At 41.6% G+C, this 17,405-nt stretch overlaps 1 protein-coding gene across 2 annotated transcripts in view; it reads left to right on the top strand.

Annotated features, from left to right (window-relative positions):
• The window catches only part of TRIM67 (tripartite motif containing 67), a 34,081-nt gene extending 22,512 nt beyond the window's left edge, over positions 1-11,569 (top strand). For both annotated transcript variants that reach the window (XM_034060976.1, XM_034060975.1), the window contains 4 exons: positions 1,895-2,033; positions 3,091-3,394; positions 9,830-9,992; positions 11,504-11,569. In XM_034060976.1, the coding sequence (XP_033916867.1) occupies positions 1,895-2,033; positions 3,091-3,394; positions 9,830-9,992; positions 11,504-11,569 (672 nt within the window). The remainder of the gene's footprint in view (positions 1-1,894; positions 2,034-3,090; positions 3,395-9,829; positions 9,993-11,503) is intronic.
• The last annotated feature ends 5,836 nt before the right edge of the window (positions 11,570-17,405 follow it).

The following is a 17,405-nucleotide window of genomic DNA, read 5'->3' as shown; positions in this document are numbered from 1 at the left end:
GACAGCTTCTCAGGGGAAGGCTTTGCTTGCTGTGTTAGACCCTCAGTTTTACCCACCGAACAATAAACTGCAGTCTTTTTAGCAATGTCATCTCAATAAGCTTGCTGAACCTTTTAATGAAGTATTATATATCTAAAAGCAATTACACCAACTGCACTTTATCAGTATTTAATGGATGGATTTAAAGAACGGTTTTTATCTTCCATTGTAACAGGGAGCATCTGTCTGAATAAACACAAGAGGTGAACAGTGGTAAAAATATAAAATGGATTAGAAAACATGAGACTTCTACAAATACACATTTTTTTTTTTTCACGGACAGCACATGTTCTAACATCAGGAGATAAATTAAGCTATTTTATTAAAACTCTTCTCGATGAAAGGTTATCAGCTAACTCAGGACCCAAGAGTTTCTGTTCTTTGTAGCAGCCATCATGATAGCAAAGTGGACAAATACATGGCCCACTGTAAACTAAGTGAGCCCTTTCTTATTCATCACATATTTAATGCACTTTAGGTTCATATCAAAAAGCCTCAGTCAAAAGATCTACTCATAGGCATATACTTTATAGTCTTAACTGAACTGCAGCCTGTGAGGTCTGCAGTCACAGCCATAAGCTCTTTAGGGCCTTTGCTACCACAAATCTATGGATTTTACAGAAACAGAGAAATTGGAGTTGGAAAAGAATTGTGTCTTTCAACCTGCTGCCAAGACAGGATTTTTTTCCTTTTCTGTTATTTTCTGTTCAGTTTTCCAACAAACATGATGTTTCTGGACTCTTTTCCTTCCTTATAGACTGAATAATCTGATTCTCTCCAGTCATTTGCTTAGATGTTCCTCCTGAAATATTTCATATTAGGCAAGTGCTTGCTGTTTAATAAATCTTTGCAGACCTTGATGATGTCTCTGGTGCCTGGTTGCTGTTTCATCATGTCAGGCATGTGATCCTAATCTTTAGGAGATCAGTTTCTTCTCGGTCCATGTCTGCAGGTTTCAAATTTCTATTTTAACACGGTCATGAGACAACCTTTCCAACAGAATAAAACTGTGCTTACTTATTCTTCCATGCCCCCTGTTTTGGGTGCTACATAAATACAAGAATGGCCACAGTGAGTCAGACACTGGGACAACTATCCAAACCAGTGCTCTGGACTAGATGGTTAGGAAAAGAGGATAAATATTAAGACCTTTTGTGTTTCATAGGATCATAGAGTGGTTCAGATTGGAATGCACTTTAAAGCTCCTTCAGTTCCACCCTTCCTGCCATGACCAGGATCACATTCCACTAAACCAAGGTGCTCAAAGCCCTGGCCAACCTGGCCTTAAACACTTCTAGGGATGGGGCAGCCACAGCTTCTCTGGGCAACATGTGCCAGTGCCTCACCACCCTCACAGTAAAGCAATTTTTCTTAATATCTAATCTAAATCTTCCCTCTGTCAGTTTAAAGCCATTCCCCCTTGTCCTGTCACTACATGCCCTTATAAAAAGCCCCTCTCCACCTTTCTTGTAGGTCCCATTTTAGGTACTGGGAGGCTGCTATCAGATCTCTCCCGAATCTTCTTCTCTCCAGGCTAAACAAGCCCAACTCTCTCAGCCTGTCTTCATAGGATTGGTGCTTCAGCCCTCTGATCATCTTCATGGACCTCCTCATTTCTTTTTTTGCTGTACCCTTCCAGCTTCATCTTCACCTTAGGGTCGCCACTGCTAACCATCCTTGATGTCAACACTGCTGTGGTTGTGTTATAACAGCATAACTTCTACATCCTGGGAAGCAATGAGAAGCTGTCCACTTATGGCTTGTATTTAGAAGTCTTAACATACGTTCACAAGGCACAGAGAAACAGTTAAACTATGTCCTTCTGTCCCTTTTTTTTTCTCTTTGGAATGTTTAGGAAGTATATGTTGGCAAGGAGACTCTCTGCACCATCGATGGCCTTCATTTCAACAGTACTTATAATGCAAGAGTCAAAGCTTTCAACTCGTCGGGAGTTGGTCCTTACAGCAAGATGGTTATTTTACAGACATCAGATGGTGAGTTGGGTTTTGCCAGTTTCTAAGTGAAAAGCTGCAGGTGTCAGTGACAGGACACTTGCATCCCTTTATACCCACTAGTATCTTTGGCACTTACTGGCATGGAGATTTTGGATCATCTGAGCAGAGAGGCCAGGAATTGAGTGTGCAAAGGGACTAGGACTCTCTTCCTAGCAATTTTGGGTATTTTTAATTATCAGTAACACTTTACTTTTCTAATAATTCAATTTTATTTGGCTGTAGAAGTCTGGGGTTTAACTAAGTTTCCTATTTGTTTTAGCATACAGAAACAGTTATGGAAGACATGGGATATTTTTATACCATTCCATCTCCTCTTCTCTATGCATCTTTAGAATGTGCCTTTTTCTTCAGTACTCCTTCAATTTCACAGCAGGGTTTGATAATACAGAGATGGGAATTCATGCTTGCTCCTCTGTAATTATACTTGACATCCATATGGGCATTACAAGAAGTTCATCTTTATTAATGTTATCGTAATGAAATGAGAAGTGCATGCTATTATCACTTCCACTTTCATGCTATGTTGCCAAAATAGGCCAGTATAAAATATTTATACTTTAAAAGCATTTTCTGTTGGGTTTTTTGTTTGGTTTTTATTCCACCCCCACCCCTCCACCCCCCATTGCTAAACTAGTGAAGTCAGTCCTAACCAGCATGGACACAGTGGAATTCCATTTCCATTAAAGGCAAGCCTGAACCAATTCATCTATGTGAGCAGTTTCCATACCATAAAGAAGCTTTTGTCTCCTCAACCACTTTCTTGTTACTGTGTCAGAACAGAAAGTCACTGCCCTTGTTCAGAGGAACAAGCACAGATAACATAAAGCAATTCTGAGCTAAAAACCAGCAGGGTAAGGGCTCAAAGCAATCTTGTGTAGCTGTCTACAGTAACAAGGAAAGATTGTCTTTATTACCTGAAAGTGCAGCAGGGCCTTTAGGAAGGCAGAATCTCATCCTCCTCATTGAAGTGAAGCAGACAACCCTAGAACAAAGCCTGTTCTGCCATAATTCTGCCTTTTGTTTTCCTATTCCATAGTGGCATGGTTCACCTTCGACCCCTCCTCAGCTCACAGAGACATAGTGCTGTCAAACGACAACCAGACTGCCACCTGCAACAGCTACGATGACCGGGTTGTTCTTGGCACGGCAGCCTTCTCCAAGGGTGTGCATTACTGGGAACTGCATGTGGATAGGTATGACAACCATCCAGATCCAGCCTTTGGCATTGCCAGGATTAACGTCATCAAGGACATGATGCTAGGCAAGGACGACAAGGCATGGGCCATGTATGTTGACAACAACCGCAGCTGGTTCATGCATTGCAATTCTCACACCAACAGGTAAGTGCTACTTGCGTGCTTTTCTCGTTACTGATCCTTTTTTCTGCTTTGCATCAGAGGAAGGGATCTTAACAAGCCATGTGGTCCATCTCCATGCTAAATGTAGTTATTTTATTCCTTCTCTAAAATCACTAGTGACAGCAATCGCACCTTAGCAATCTGTGCTGGTGTTTGTTATCCTCACTGTTAGCAATTCTTTTCCTGAGATCTAGCTTAAATCACTCCTGCTGTGATTTAAACCCATTATTGCACATCCCACCCACAGCATCAGCAGACAGGAGTGCAGCACACTGGGATATGGTATTTCTCTCTCATTGCTGGAGAAGTGCAGGGAGAAAGGTGTTGGATGTCAGGAAAGATGCTGGAGCAGCCTAGTCCAGTGGGAGGTGTCCATGCCCATGGCAGAGGGGTTTGAACTAGATGATCTTTAAGGCCCTTTCTAATCCAAACCATTCTGTGATTCAATGATTCTGTCATTCTCTTCCTTAGAAGAAATCTTGGCTGCAGGGTTGCACAATAATTAGGCAAATTAGGCAAAGCACTGTCCAAAATGCAGGTGTTTATTGCCAGTCCTGAAAACTTATTAAAGGCAATGATAGGAGATTGATGTACAAATAAAGTGACTGACCAGGGACACGTAGCAGGTCTGTGGCACAGAGTAAATCAATTTTGATTTAATTTCCTATTGCCTGTCCCAGCGAATATTCCACACTCACTAGCTCAGGTGTTGTTTGTTATACCAAATAATTAAAACAAAGGCTTGCAGTGATTTTCAAATGCTCAAATGCAGGTATCATCTCCTTAAAGAGGTAAATTTATGCCCATGTGCACTGTATCCTAAAGCTGGTTGTAACATCTCCTGTTGAATGGTCATTTATGCTTTAAATCATTTATACTCTAAAGTATTTTAAATAACTATACTGCAATTGCTGTGAGTTTTCGTTTGAAGCATACTTTGATTTTGTAGTTTGTTACAGACAGGTGAAGGAACCTTGTAGCTGGATCAAAAGCTACCTGCAGTCAATTGGAATGTATTAAATAATTCCAAAGACCTTCAGACAATACAGAATAAAACAACATCAGTATAATAAATATATCAAAAGGTTCTCTGTTGCTTTAATATCTTGATTTGATTTAGGGCAGAAGTAATGTTAAGCTGTATTAATTTTAATGCTCTGTGAAACAGCTTATGTTTTCTGGAAAAAAACTGGCAACCATTCTGTGTACTACTGTCCCAGAAACCTATTTTATGGATTTGGTCCTCAGCATGCTCCTACCAGCAAGTAACACACGAGCTAAGCAAAAGCTGTTTTTTCTGGGAAGCACAAATAATAGAAACACTTTGTATTTCCAATCATCCTCCTAAAACAAGAGAACAAAGAGCTTTCTGTTGATGATAGTTTCCAAGTTAAACACAAGATAAAACACAAAGGCTTCACATGCACATTCAAGGCATGGATAGACCCATGGAATAGCTCTTCAGAGGAAGCACATTCGTACAGGACATGTAGTCTTATGAAATCAGATGCGCTTCAATGAAATTGGGTCTAGGCATTATATTTTTAACCGTGACAGTCAACTAGGTCAGGTTTTTAACTCATTAGCTGTAATAGTCTTGTGGAAACTGTTATTTCTGCTTAGTTGTTTTTCCCCACTGGAGACAAGTGCATGACAGCACAGTGTCACAGTCCAAAGGAAATCTATTGTCAGATTTTAGCCTCTCAGATGTTATTGTGATAGAGGTTATGTCTTAGTTGTCATTTCATGCTTCCTGATCTTCATAAGAATAAATTCGGGTGATAAATAAATGACTAGCTTCAAGGGTAAGATGAGGTGGAGCTTGAAAGACCTGTACATGGGACCTGTCACATTCAGAGCACTTTCGTTTTCTTTTCACTCACACCATGCAAAATTGGACCTGTTTACGTCCTTAAAAACTAGCATCACTTTGGTAATACTAGAAGAATATGCAGGAAGAGAAGACTCTAATGCTATTAAAAACCTTTGAGAACAGGTTGAGCAAAGTGTTTAAGAAAACACTTTAGGTCAGTGATATGGTTTTGTGAAGTACCTTTCAGCCCTATTTTTTCCTGGAAATCTGTGCCTTGGAAGATCATGGAACGGATCCTCTTAGAAGCTATGCTAAGGCACACAGAGGATAGGGACATGATCTGAGACAGCCAGCATGGCTTCAAGCAGGGGAAGTCTTGCCTGACCAATGTAGTGGCCTTCTATATTGGAGTGACTGTATTAGTGGACAAGAGAAGAGCTATGGATGTTGCCTATCTATCTGGACTTCTGTATGGCCTTTGACACAGTCCCTCACAACATCCTTCTCTCTCAAATGGCGACATACGGATCTGATGGATGGACTGTTCAATGGATGAAGAATTGGCTGGATGCTCACATTCAGAGGGTAGCAGTCAACAGCTCCATGTCCAGATGGAGGTCAGTGACAAACGGTGTCTCTAAGAGGTCTGTATTGGGACCAGTACTATTTAATATCTTCATCAATGATATAGACACTGGGATTGAGTGCACTCTCAGCAAGTTTGCTGATGACACCAACCTGAGTGGTGTGGTTGACATGCCTGAGGGTTGGGATGCCATCCAGAGGGACCTGGACAAGCTTGAGAAGTGGGCCTATGTAAAACACTTGAGGTTCAACAAGGCCAAGTGTAGGGTCCTGCACTTGGGTCAGAGCAACCCCTGATATCAATACAGGCTGGGGGATGAAAGAATCGAGAGCAGCCCTGCCAAGGATTTGGGAGTACTGGTGAATGAAGAGCTGGGCATGAGCCAGCCTTGTGCACTTGCAGCTCAGAAGGTCAACTGCATCCTGGGCTGCATCAAAAGGAGCATGACCAGCAGGTCAAGGGATGTGATTCTGCTGCTCTACTCTGGTGGGAGCCCACGTGGAGTAACTGCATTCTGCTCTGGGGCCTCCAACATAAGAAGGACATGGAGCTGTTGGAGCAAATCCAGAGGAGGGCCATGAAAATGATCAAAGGGATAGAACACCTCTCCTGTGAAGAAGTGCTGAGAGATTTGGGGTTCTCCAGCCTGAAGAAGAGAAAGCTCTGGGGAGACCTTATCACAGCCTCACAGTACTCAGAGGGGGCTTATAAGAAAGCTGGTGACAAACTTTTTATCAGGGTTTGTTGCAACAGGACAAGGGATGATGGTTTTGAACTGAAACAGGGTACATTTTGACTAGATATAGGGAAGACATTTTTTACAGTGAGAATGGGGAAACACTGGGGAACAGGTTGCCCAGAGAGGTGGTTGATGTGCCATCAGTAGAAACTCATGGTCAGGCTGGATGAGGCTCTGAGCAACCTGATCTAGTTCAAGATGTCCCTGCACATTGAAGGGGAGTTGGACTAGGTGACTGTGAAAGATACCTTCAAACCAAATGATTCTGTGATTCTATGAAGTAATCAGTTCACACCAGAGATGTTGTATGCCTGTTGCTAAGAGGCACTGGCATTCATTGCAAAGAATGGCAAAGCTGCCAAGAGCAGCAGTACCTGATGCTGTAGGCGATACTCTAGCCACTACATGGTTATTTAAAGAAAGATATGGAAATGAAATTTCCACTTGCACTGAAACGTTTTATAATGAAAGACAGTGGGAAGTAAAAATCTGGAGAACTTGGAGGGTAGTTTTAAAGCACACCTGCTCTCTCCTGAGACTCTCTTCACTGCCTTCAGAGATATCAAGTCCAGGTTTTCATGACACAAAAATGTCATAGCTGACTAAAAAATACTCTCCTTGACAACAGATATGGTAAAGCTGTGAAGTTACTGTAAAGCTTGTGATTAAAACACTGTTAACAAAGGGTTAAACTAATTGTTTGGTTTGTTAAAGTGTCCATAAACACTTGTTCATTTTTCAGTACTAGTGAAACTTACTACTATCCCTAACTCCTCAAGCCAATCCATGCCATCCTGTTCTGCATATTGTCCAAGATGTCGTGAGCACCTTAGAATAACAGCCTCCACTGCCACAGACAATGGTATTTTTCATGGTAGCCAACCTTCCAGGCATTGCACAGAGCTTCCACGCTCAAGATATATAGCTGCACTCAGAAATAAGAGTGCAGGACTGTGACAAAAGAGGCGTGAGAAACTTTGACTTTCCCACCTCTCTTCCAAAAGGAAGTGATTGTGACTGTAGTCCAAAAGGCACTGGAGTCCTCAAAGTACTGTTCCCAAGGAAACCATGGGATGCTCGGGAAGAGCAGCTGTTCAGCCTCAGAAAAAAAAAGCAGCCTCTTTGGCAGCAGCATGGCAAATTACCCCTGATTGCCTTTGCCCTGGGTTCATCCTGACAGAGCTGGTTGCTCCTTGTGGGAGGTGGCAGTCAAGTAACAGGCAATCTCCGTGCTGAAGGGCTGTAAGACTTGTGGCAGCAAGGAAGGGAGAGAGTCCCCATGCCTCTGCTCTGCCCCCATGCCCCTTTGGCTCCTGCAGCTGGGTCCTGTGCTAGCCTTGCCTGGGCTCTGCAGGCAGCATCCATCTCCTGTGCAGTGGGCTGTCCCCAGGGGGCTACAGAGGAGTCATTCAATGTCACAGTGCAGCACACAGCTAATTAGCCCACAAGAAGCAAATTAGCTTATCATATAGGAAGGAGCATAATAATCTCAAAAAGGCAAAGTTGCTGTTCCTGTTTCCCTAAGAGAATCAATGATGTCACTTAAAAGGATGTCATAACATCTATTTTAAAACACTGCAGGATATAACACATGGTGCCCTACAATCAAAGCTGTTCCTGAACAGAGAAAAATAAATCTCTGCGTAAATAGCTCTAGATCATAGTACTGTTGCTTCCCACAACCTCATCATGAGTTTTACGGTGGAGTGCTTTTAACAAAAGCAGTCTAGATACTGAGGGCAGGTAAGCACCTTAGCTATTGCTGGAAAATAATTTACTTTATGGTTTTGGAGAAGAGCTGGAAGAGAAACCTATTAATACATATAGGATCAGAAAGCAAATAAAGGGAACCTGAGAACAGTAAAGTTTGAGGTCTAATGCATCTCAGAGATGGTTCGTGATTCTCAGCTATACTATTATTGTTTGAATAGCTTTAAATGGAGAAGTCAGAATAGTATAATAGTATGCTATATACTACTATGTCGCAGACAAAACTCCCTTTATCTTCAGAGGAAATGCCATGTGCCACATTTAGTCCAAAGGAAACCAGTCTATGACACCTAGTGGACAAGATAAGAATTTCTTACCCTGCACTTTATTCTTTCTAATCCTATTTTGATCTCCCTGATCTTTTTTCCGTTTGGTTGGGTTGTTTTTGTTGAGATTTTTGTTTGCTTGGGTTTGGTGGTTGTTTTTGTTTGGGTTTTGTTATTGTTTGGGTTTTATTTTTGTTTTGCCTACCTATTATGATAAATGTTATGTTAAAATTGCATTACTCTTACAATATTTGTGCCTGATGGGAAGACAAAAGACAGCTGCTTCCTTTCCTACTGCAAATTGTTTGAGATCTGATTTACCCTGAACAAACTGTGTCAGGCTGTAAATCCATCGCAGAGCCCCCATGATATTAACAGAGCAGCAGTGCCTGTGGCCAATCTGCATATCTAGTAGATTTTTTTGCTCAGCACTCTCTAAAGTAATACTGGGTTTGACTAACCCCCAAATCAAAGTGCATTACTGTCAAGCCACTCAAGCGTGTAACGGCTGGCTGAGTCTGTCCTGGCAAGCCCTGATAGCACGGTATCTCCTAGCAGTTGCTCCTGACACAACCAATTATCACTGGTATTAATAACCATGCCTACACACTTGAAGCAGCTCCCAGACCTACAGCTGAGCAACTTCTCAGAGAGCTATACCTATCCTTAACCAGCTCCACATTCCCTTTCTCCCTAAAACCACTGTATGTTTTGCCTGTGCTGGCTCGCTGATCTCTGCAAAGCTGAGTCCTCTTAGAGAAAGCCAAGGTGAACACTTGAACTGCAGCTGTTATCAGGAATAATGATTAGAAATTAATACCTAGGGAACCAGCTTTGTGTGTTTTAATTCTCTGCTGTGCATCACTCACTACAGCAGGGATGCTCTGAGAAGCCATGTCTCCAAGACTCCTGTTCCACATGCCTCGAAGTGACCTGCTCATCTCCCCATCTCTTATCAGATGTGGGAACCTGTTAGCTCTAGACCCCATTTTCAGCTTATGGATTGCAGCTGGAGGAAAGGTGGACCTAATTTCTCTTTAAGAGCCTCCCATTAAACTCCCATGAATGTGGCACACATGTTTCAGATGAAGGTGTAGATCAGTCATTGCCAAATGCTGGGGATAAACATTTAACCGTACTGCTCTACTCTTCCTTTTCTTAGTAAGACTACCTCATCCCTAAGAGAGAGCAGCGGCAGTGTAACACTGCCTTCACTAACAGTGTGGTCCCTTTTTCACCTTAGGACTGAAGGAGGAGTTTCTAAAGGTGCTACTGTTGGTGTTCTCCTGGATCTGAACAAGCACAACCTGACCTTTTACATAAATGGACAGCAGCAAGGGCCTCCAGCATTTGAAAACATTGAGGGTGTCTTCATGCCTGCACTGAGCCTCAATCGAAACGTCCAGGTAAGTCTTCTGCAATTCAGTCCCACTTACCCTTCTCAGCTAAAGCAGAATATATGCTACCAGCCATTGCTGCTAGGGCTGATCACGTCCTCTGTAGGCAGTCAATATGGGTGGGGGCTCTTCCCTTCTCAGACTGACACCCAGGCTACTCATGCTTTTTGGAAAGCTGCATTTGACCTGCTGCCTTGCTTTGCAGCTGTGAGGAGTAAGGCCATAAAAAACAAGTCAAAGTACCTGCACGCATTAATCCCTACACTTTGCTGCAGTGCTCCGCTTAGAAAGTAGCAGTGCTAAGGCTTCCTCTGCCAGTTTGGATAAAAACCATAAGTACCCTTATTCCTCTTAGATTTCATAGTTGAAGATCATTAACATTGTCAAGAGGCAGAAATGCAAGCAGCACAGCAGTGATGAGAGCTAAGACAAGATAGGGCAGAATAATAGTGTAACAGAGAGGACTCAGCACATCATTCCTCCTCGTTCTGAATTTTGAAGATTGGTCTCTGTTCTTAAGAGGATCACCTCCTGGAAGAGTCCTCTTTAAATAAAGTGCATTTTTATTTGAAGACCACTCTATATGGCTAGAAATAGGATGTAGTGTAAGGAAGAACCTATGTAAACACCCTGAAGCCTGAGGGCTGAGGGAGGTCAGCTTAGGTCTGGCAGGACCAATGCAGCCAGGGTGGAACACTCATCATTTTAAACACCCAAACTGAAAACAGAAACCTCATGTGGCCTTATTAATACATGAGCATTTAGTGTTCATTACTGGTGGCATCTAAAACTTACAAGAAGTTGGCATAGCTTTATTGTATTTGATGCACCAATGTGGAAGATGTGGGCACTTCTTGGGGCACCTCACTGCTATATTCAACACAGATTTTTTACTCACAGCCTACCTTCGGTTTTAGCTACCTACATCTTTTAAGTGCCTGGCTTTCATTTCTAGCCACAATAGAGTTAAGGCTGAGCATGGTCAACAAAGGGGCAGGGGGAGCTCTGAAACTAAGCTTGTATTTGTCATTGAATGGTGCTCTGGTATGTCTATGTGAGAGCTTTGGTCTTGTTAGAAACATCAGGTTATAGAAGGAGTACTCAAATGTCCTGGGCTCTGTCCTGCCAAGACAGCAAAGATAAAAGGATTTCCTTATAGTTAGTACATGGGCTGCACTGTGTGATTCCTCTCCTGAAGTATTCAGGGGGTCCCTCATAAAAAGACTCCATCCACCTTGTGGCCTGCAAGCAGCACTGCTGGAGACCTACACCTTGTGTCTGGATTTTGGAAGAGATATGGACACTTGGCTTCTAGCCCCCAAGGTGTTAAGAAGGGAAGGGGGAAGGAGACTTGCTTGTTTCATTAGCTTAGTATTATCCCCATTAATATTATTGATGATTTAAACCTTGATCTGAAATCCCACAGCTCTTCCCCTGTCATTTACATGCTCCTGGCCTTCTCAAATGCTTTCTGCTGAGGATGTCCCAGTTTTGAATGTACATGTTTCTTCTTTGTCCAGGTGACCCTACACACAGGACTGGAAGTACCACAATGTGTGAAACAGCCCAAGTTGCCCAACAACTAATGAAATCCCTGCCTGACCTTGACCTGGATTCTGTAAGCTTTCTCAGTGTGATTTGGCACTTTTTAGTAAGTCGGTAAAAAAATCATTCTCTTCCCTGACTTAAAATACTGTACAGCATGTTGCTCACTGAATAACCCACTGGTTTCAGCTAGCCCACTCCATTTTTACTTTAACAGCCATAGCAAGCATACCCACTGAACTGGCACTCGATTGCAGATGGGTACCTGAACATATCTACACTGTATTGCATACATATGTACACACATGTGCACACACACATGTACATTATAAAGCAAAAGGTTAAATATGTGTATTTTCTCTCTTATGGCTGTATTTGTGCTTAGAAGATATTAGGGATGCTGGAAAAAATGTGTTAGACTAACCTGAGGGTCGATGGTGTTGGAGCAATTTGCCAGTAGGTGAACTGGATTCCCTTGCCATCTGAAGTCCTTAAATCAAGAAAGAATATGTTTTGATAGCTGAAGTGGGGGTTGTGTGCTCAAGAACTCCTGGTTGTCTGTTACATTCAGGGGCTCAGATGACCATTAACTGTTCCTTCTGGCTCTAGATTGCAGTAAGCTATGGGATAATATCCCCCTGTGATTCAGTGGCAGAACTTATCTCATTATCTTCAATAAGAATAAGCTTGGTTTCCAAACACTGCCATGTAATAGTAGTGCTCATTTTAGCTAACACCATGATATATGCAGAATTCAGATACAAAAAGTAGAAAGAAAAATATCCTTGATACTTCTTAGTGTTTGATATTTAGGTGTGATAGTAGAGACTATCACATACAGATGATCTCATTGTGGTTATAAGCACAACTCTCAAAAAACATTGCAGGGCCTTTCAATTGAATTGATAAGAGATTTGCTGAAATATGGCACATGCAAGATGTCCCATGTAAAGAAATACTGCCTTCCAGCCTTGATAAGCCCTGGGCAACTGTAGTTCCAATGTAGCTTTGAGATCACAAGCCTTAATTTTCTATTAGATTAGTGCAAGCTAATTAATATCTTGCTTAATGAAGCATTTGAGTGAGACAGATTCACAGCATTACTGTGAAATGTGTCCCTAAGAATTTTTCTGCACTGGGACGTAAATCGTTTGCAAGACTTGCCTGTGTCTGGATCTCCCATGAAAACAAGCAGCCGTTTTAGGTGCTGCCCAAAGAAAACTGGAGACTGATTGATGGGAACATTTCCCCCAGCCATGGCACTGTTACCTGCATGCTGTTGACAGATAACACACTGATTTGTGTATGTGCTTTTCCTCTAAACCCAGCCAATATATGTAAGCAGAGGAGGAGGGAAGCAGCCCAGAGTGAAACAGTCCCAGCCTATTGCACAGGCAAAAAGCAGTCTGCCATCGTGCTGCATGTAGCTAACCAAGCATCCTGTAGCCCACCTCTCCTGCAGAAAGCAGTGTACCTTCAGTGATGTCAAGACTGAAATAGGAAATATACCAATGATGGGAAAAAAATAACATAAGCTTTTAAGTGGGAAAGCAACGGTACTTTCGTCAAAGTCTGGAACAGATTGTGTTAGTGAATTTGTAGACATTGGAATAACTGTGCTGTGCTCATCTGGTTTCTTGAAGAGTAGCAGAGATTGACTGTGTTATGGAGTTTGGTTTTGTTTAGTACCATATGAACTTGTGCAGGATTTTCTGATTAGTGGGTCTGTTTTAACCTACCTCAGCTAGAACGCTACCAGACCCCGAATTTCCTCTTGAGTGTGCTCTTCTTTGAATATAAAAGTTGTAATCATAGCATTGGCTTTGAGTATTGTCAGTCAGAGCGGTGTATGGGAATACTGTACATAAGTTGCACATAGATTTTTATATTGGGAAACATCCCATGATAATTTTAATGGAAAAGGCACTCCACTTTCACTGGTATTAGAAACAAAAAGGTACTGTTTGGTTTGGGACTGAATCTGTGTCTTTACTCCCAACTTCTGTGAAGGAAACTCAAATGAATCTTTCCAATGTTCAACCATTGCCAGATGTTTTAAATTAATTCTGAATGGGTTTTAGAAATATTTGCAGTACTTGGTTTTGGTTTTCATAGTTGCTTTGGTGTTGGTTCCTGCTATGTTATACCTTGGGGAGAACACAGTGAGTGGTACAGGTTACTAATTCCTAGTGGAAGTATGGACAGTAGGTAGAGACATGTTTCAGAGCTGTGGAGAAGCTCATTTGTTATCCTGTACATGTTAATAAAAGTAGGGTGCAGGCTAGCTAACATGAGTCTTCTTTTAGCCTAGGAGAAATGCACTTAAAATAAACAGAATACATTTAGAAGTAGGTAACCTGCATTAGTAAGAATAATTTAGCCCAAGTCAAACCTAAACAAAGTGGTTGTGTGTGTTAGTTGTGTACACATTCAAGGACTTGGGTTTGGCATGGCTCCTAGCAATAAACTAATTACCCCAATAGAGTGTAGTCTCATGACTTCAGCTGAATACATTTTGACAGTTTGATTAAAAGAAATAATGTTCAAGTAGTCAGAATTACACTAGGAAACTAATGGCTCCATACATAAATATTTATGCAGAGCATCCAGATGGTGTTGGCCATCTGAACATAAGCAGAGCAGAATTTTCCCTTTGCAGAACAGCATCTAGTGGAAGAGCTGGGACACTCCCACCTGTGCTCAGGTTGGAGGTAGTTTGCTTCTCTGCAGGTAACTTCCCAGAGGTGTCTCTCTGTATAAACCCAGCAGTTTGCATGCTCTTCATCTACAGCATCTCTTGTGCCAGTTTTTGTTTCCTCCAAATCCCTCCTTTAGGAGAGACTCAGCCTTTTGCACTATGGTCCTTGCAGGAACTGTGTTGCTGACTGTCCAGGGAGAACCCAGGGGCCTGAATAGTGCCATAGGTGCCCAGGGGGAGCACTTTGGATGCCCTTGCTTGCTTTTGATTCCTTGAGGTATTTGTGCAGCTCTTTGGGACTCCAAGATCTTCTGTCACCTTGTCCTGCACAGAGCTGCCTTTCATGGGACTTCTGCTCCTAAAGGCCAGGCTGTTCCTGAGAAGCTGAGAGCAGAGCCTTTCGCACTGCAATGATTCCCATCAACTATGGTACAAAGCCCACATAAGGTAGCTGTAAATTGACGTAATGTTTAAAAACAAAAAACCCAAACCAAAACCAAAAGAGTCGTTTTCCAATAAACATAACATTTGACTTCTGCATACACTAATCTGGAAACCCCTGCAGAGCTGCTAAATAAATACAGCAGGCAAACTTTCTGTCTGGCAAAGCAACAAGGGACTCTTAGTTTTTATCGACCCCCTGATCCCCAATCTTAGCCTTTGTGAACCTTCTTCTTGGCTTTTTCTGCTGCCAATTTCTCTGCTAATTTTAGTGGGAACAATCAGAAGATGTGTGCCGCAGGAGCTCTGTCAGGATTCCCAAGGTGTGCAATCCTACACTACTTCCACTGCCTTCTTTTCCCTTGTAAACTCAGAAAGAGCTCACAAGATGATCTCTTACTAAGACTTGATGTAAATATGAGCACAAGCCTAGCTGACAATCCCTTACTACTGCTGTGGAAAGGTATGAGCTGTAAAACAGATGTCAGTGAGGAGAGTACTACACTGTGATGTATCATGAATTTGGAAAGCAATTTGGCTTCTAAAAACATAGAAAACGTAGGCAAACAGCATTGTCACCTCTTATACTTGCCTAGTCAGTTAAGATATGTAAGGGAAAATATGTAGGACTAAAAAAACTCAACCCCCCAGACAAAAGCATAATGTAGATCAGTTTAAGAGGAAAAGTATTAAATGTAATTTATTATATACATAATGTTCCATCATGTTGTAAATAATGCTATGATAGTGTATTGCCGTAGTTTGTTCTTGGCTGGTGATAGAGTTCTGTCATAGTGCTGTGTTTTATATATATATTTTCTGTCCCCACCCCCAAAGTCTATTTAGTAAACATGCCAGAGAGCACCCGATACTCTGGTTTCCGAGTTTTTCTAGAGCAAGGAAAAATGTGAGATGCAGCTTTTTGTTTCTTTCTTACATACTAATATTTCTTAAATGAGGTAAGAGAGAGATGAGATCAAGGCTAAGCTGCCACTGCTACCGCATGAAAAACACTGTGATTGCAACTGCCGACAAGAGGTGGTGCATTTCTGGACCACAATTCCAATTACTCCTGTGAGAAGGGATGCAAAGTACCAATGTTCCGGTAGCTTTCTGGTGCCATCTAGTATATCCTTTGCTCACAAACAGAAAAATAAGGGAAGAGTCATTAGACCTAAGTAGACCAGCTTTGCAGCATTCTGCTTAAATAGCTAAGTCAAGGTATTCAACTTTGGACCAGGCAAGATAATATGAAAACCCCAAGCATCTTGGCTAGATCAGCTTTGGAAGGGAGATTACAGTTTCAAGTCCAACAGGTTAAGGTAACAAGTCAACCACACTGCAGGTGTGAAGGACACTTGTCACTGAGGATTACCAAGCAAAGATGGAGAGTCTTTCTTTTTTTTTAATGAAAAGTGAGCTGCTTCTGGTTTTTACTGACAACATTTCTGGTGGTTCCTCTGCCCAGCACTAGTGAACACTGCACACACACAACTGGCTGGAGTGACAGCCTGAAGCACAAATCCATCATAACTAAGACACACTTGATCTTCTTACATGCAGAAGCCCATATGCAAGCCACAGAGACTAGATGTGTGGGGCTTCCACATCTTTGCACAATAGAGGGGACAGGAATGTGTTTTACTGACAGAGGCACTCAGCAGCATTTTCCCCTTCTGTTAAAAGTGATCTTTTTGTCACATTTATTATTGCAGACAGATCCAAGCAGAATTCATTACAGAATTATTTTTAATGCTCATTGGAGGTTTCTGCCACTTTCCTACAAAACAGTAGATAGAAATATTCCTGGATCCTGATTGCATTCCTTCATCCTTCAACTCCCTTAAATGTTGTCAATAAAAACACTAACTTTTCTAGGTAGCATGGTGAGAAGAATTATGTGATGAATATTAAAAATAAATGCATGAGGTAAACCTGCTGTTATTTCTGATTGTTACATGAAGCATGAATAACACTAATTTAAATGTTGGCAACCAAAAATGTGCAAAGGAATAAGATAACGGTGTTTACTTCTGGTTAAACGAAAGATGAGAAGTTGTTCCTGTGTTTTAATCAAGACATTTCTTTCTTTATCATCATTTCCCATTGCTTATGTGAATTTGGAGCTGGTGAAATATACATCTCTGCTGTATGTGTCTGTCACCAGATCAAGAGGAAAATACAAACTTTTTATAATTTTGTACCTGCAGCAAATGTTTGTATTTTTTGAATTAGAAACAAACTGCTCTTTGTCTTTTGGTCCAACTAAAACTTTGTGTACTGTTATTAGTATTATTATTATTATTATTACCCTTTTGGAAATCCTGATCTATGAGTTTATGCTGTTTTACAGTTTCTAAATAAATTCTTATAACATTGCCAACAATTCAGCATTGATATCCTCTTTATTATTACAAAATTACTATAAAAGAATATTCTATCATAATGTAGATGAGGCACTTCTGTAGGATGCATGCGTAACTCTTGTCGATACCTGCTTTGTTACCACAGTCAAAAATAACCCGGTTCCTGGAGAAATCCAAGAGCCACTGTCTGTGCCTCAGCTTCAGACATATGGAACACTTTTCTTCCTCAGGACCACTCCATTAACTCTGGCTCATGTTGGTTACAGCGTACCTGGGGATGTGTTATTTAGCTCCAATCTATCTTAGGCACTTCAGGTGATTTCCCAGTCTCCAGAGATTTCTGACACCAGAGTAAGCAGAGGCTGGAAATAA

This window comes from Melopsittacus undulatus, chromosome 3 (assembly GCF_012275295.1).
Source record: "Melopsittacus undulatus isolate bMelUnd1 chromosome 3, bMelUnd1.mat.Z, whole genome shotgun sequence".
NCBI classification, from domain to species: Eukaryota; Metazoa; Chordata; class Aves; order Psittaciformes; family Psittaculidae; genus Melopsittacus; species Melopsittacus undulatus.
This window is presented reverse-complemented; position numbering and strand designations above follow the sequence as displayed.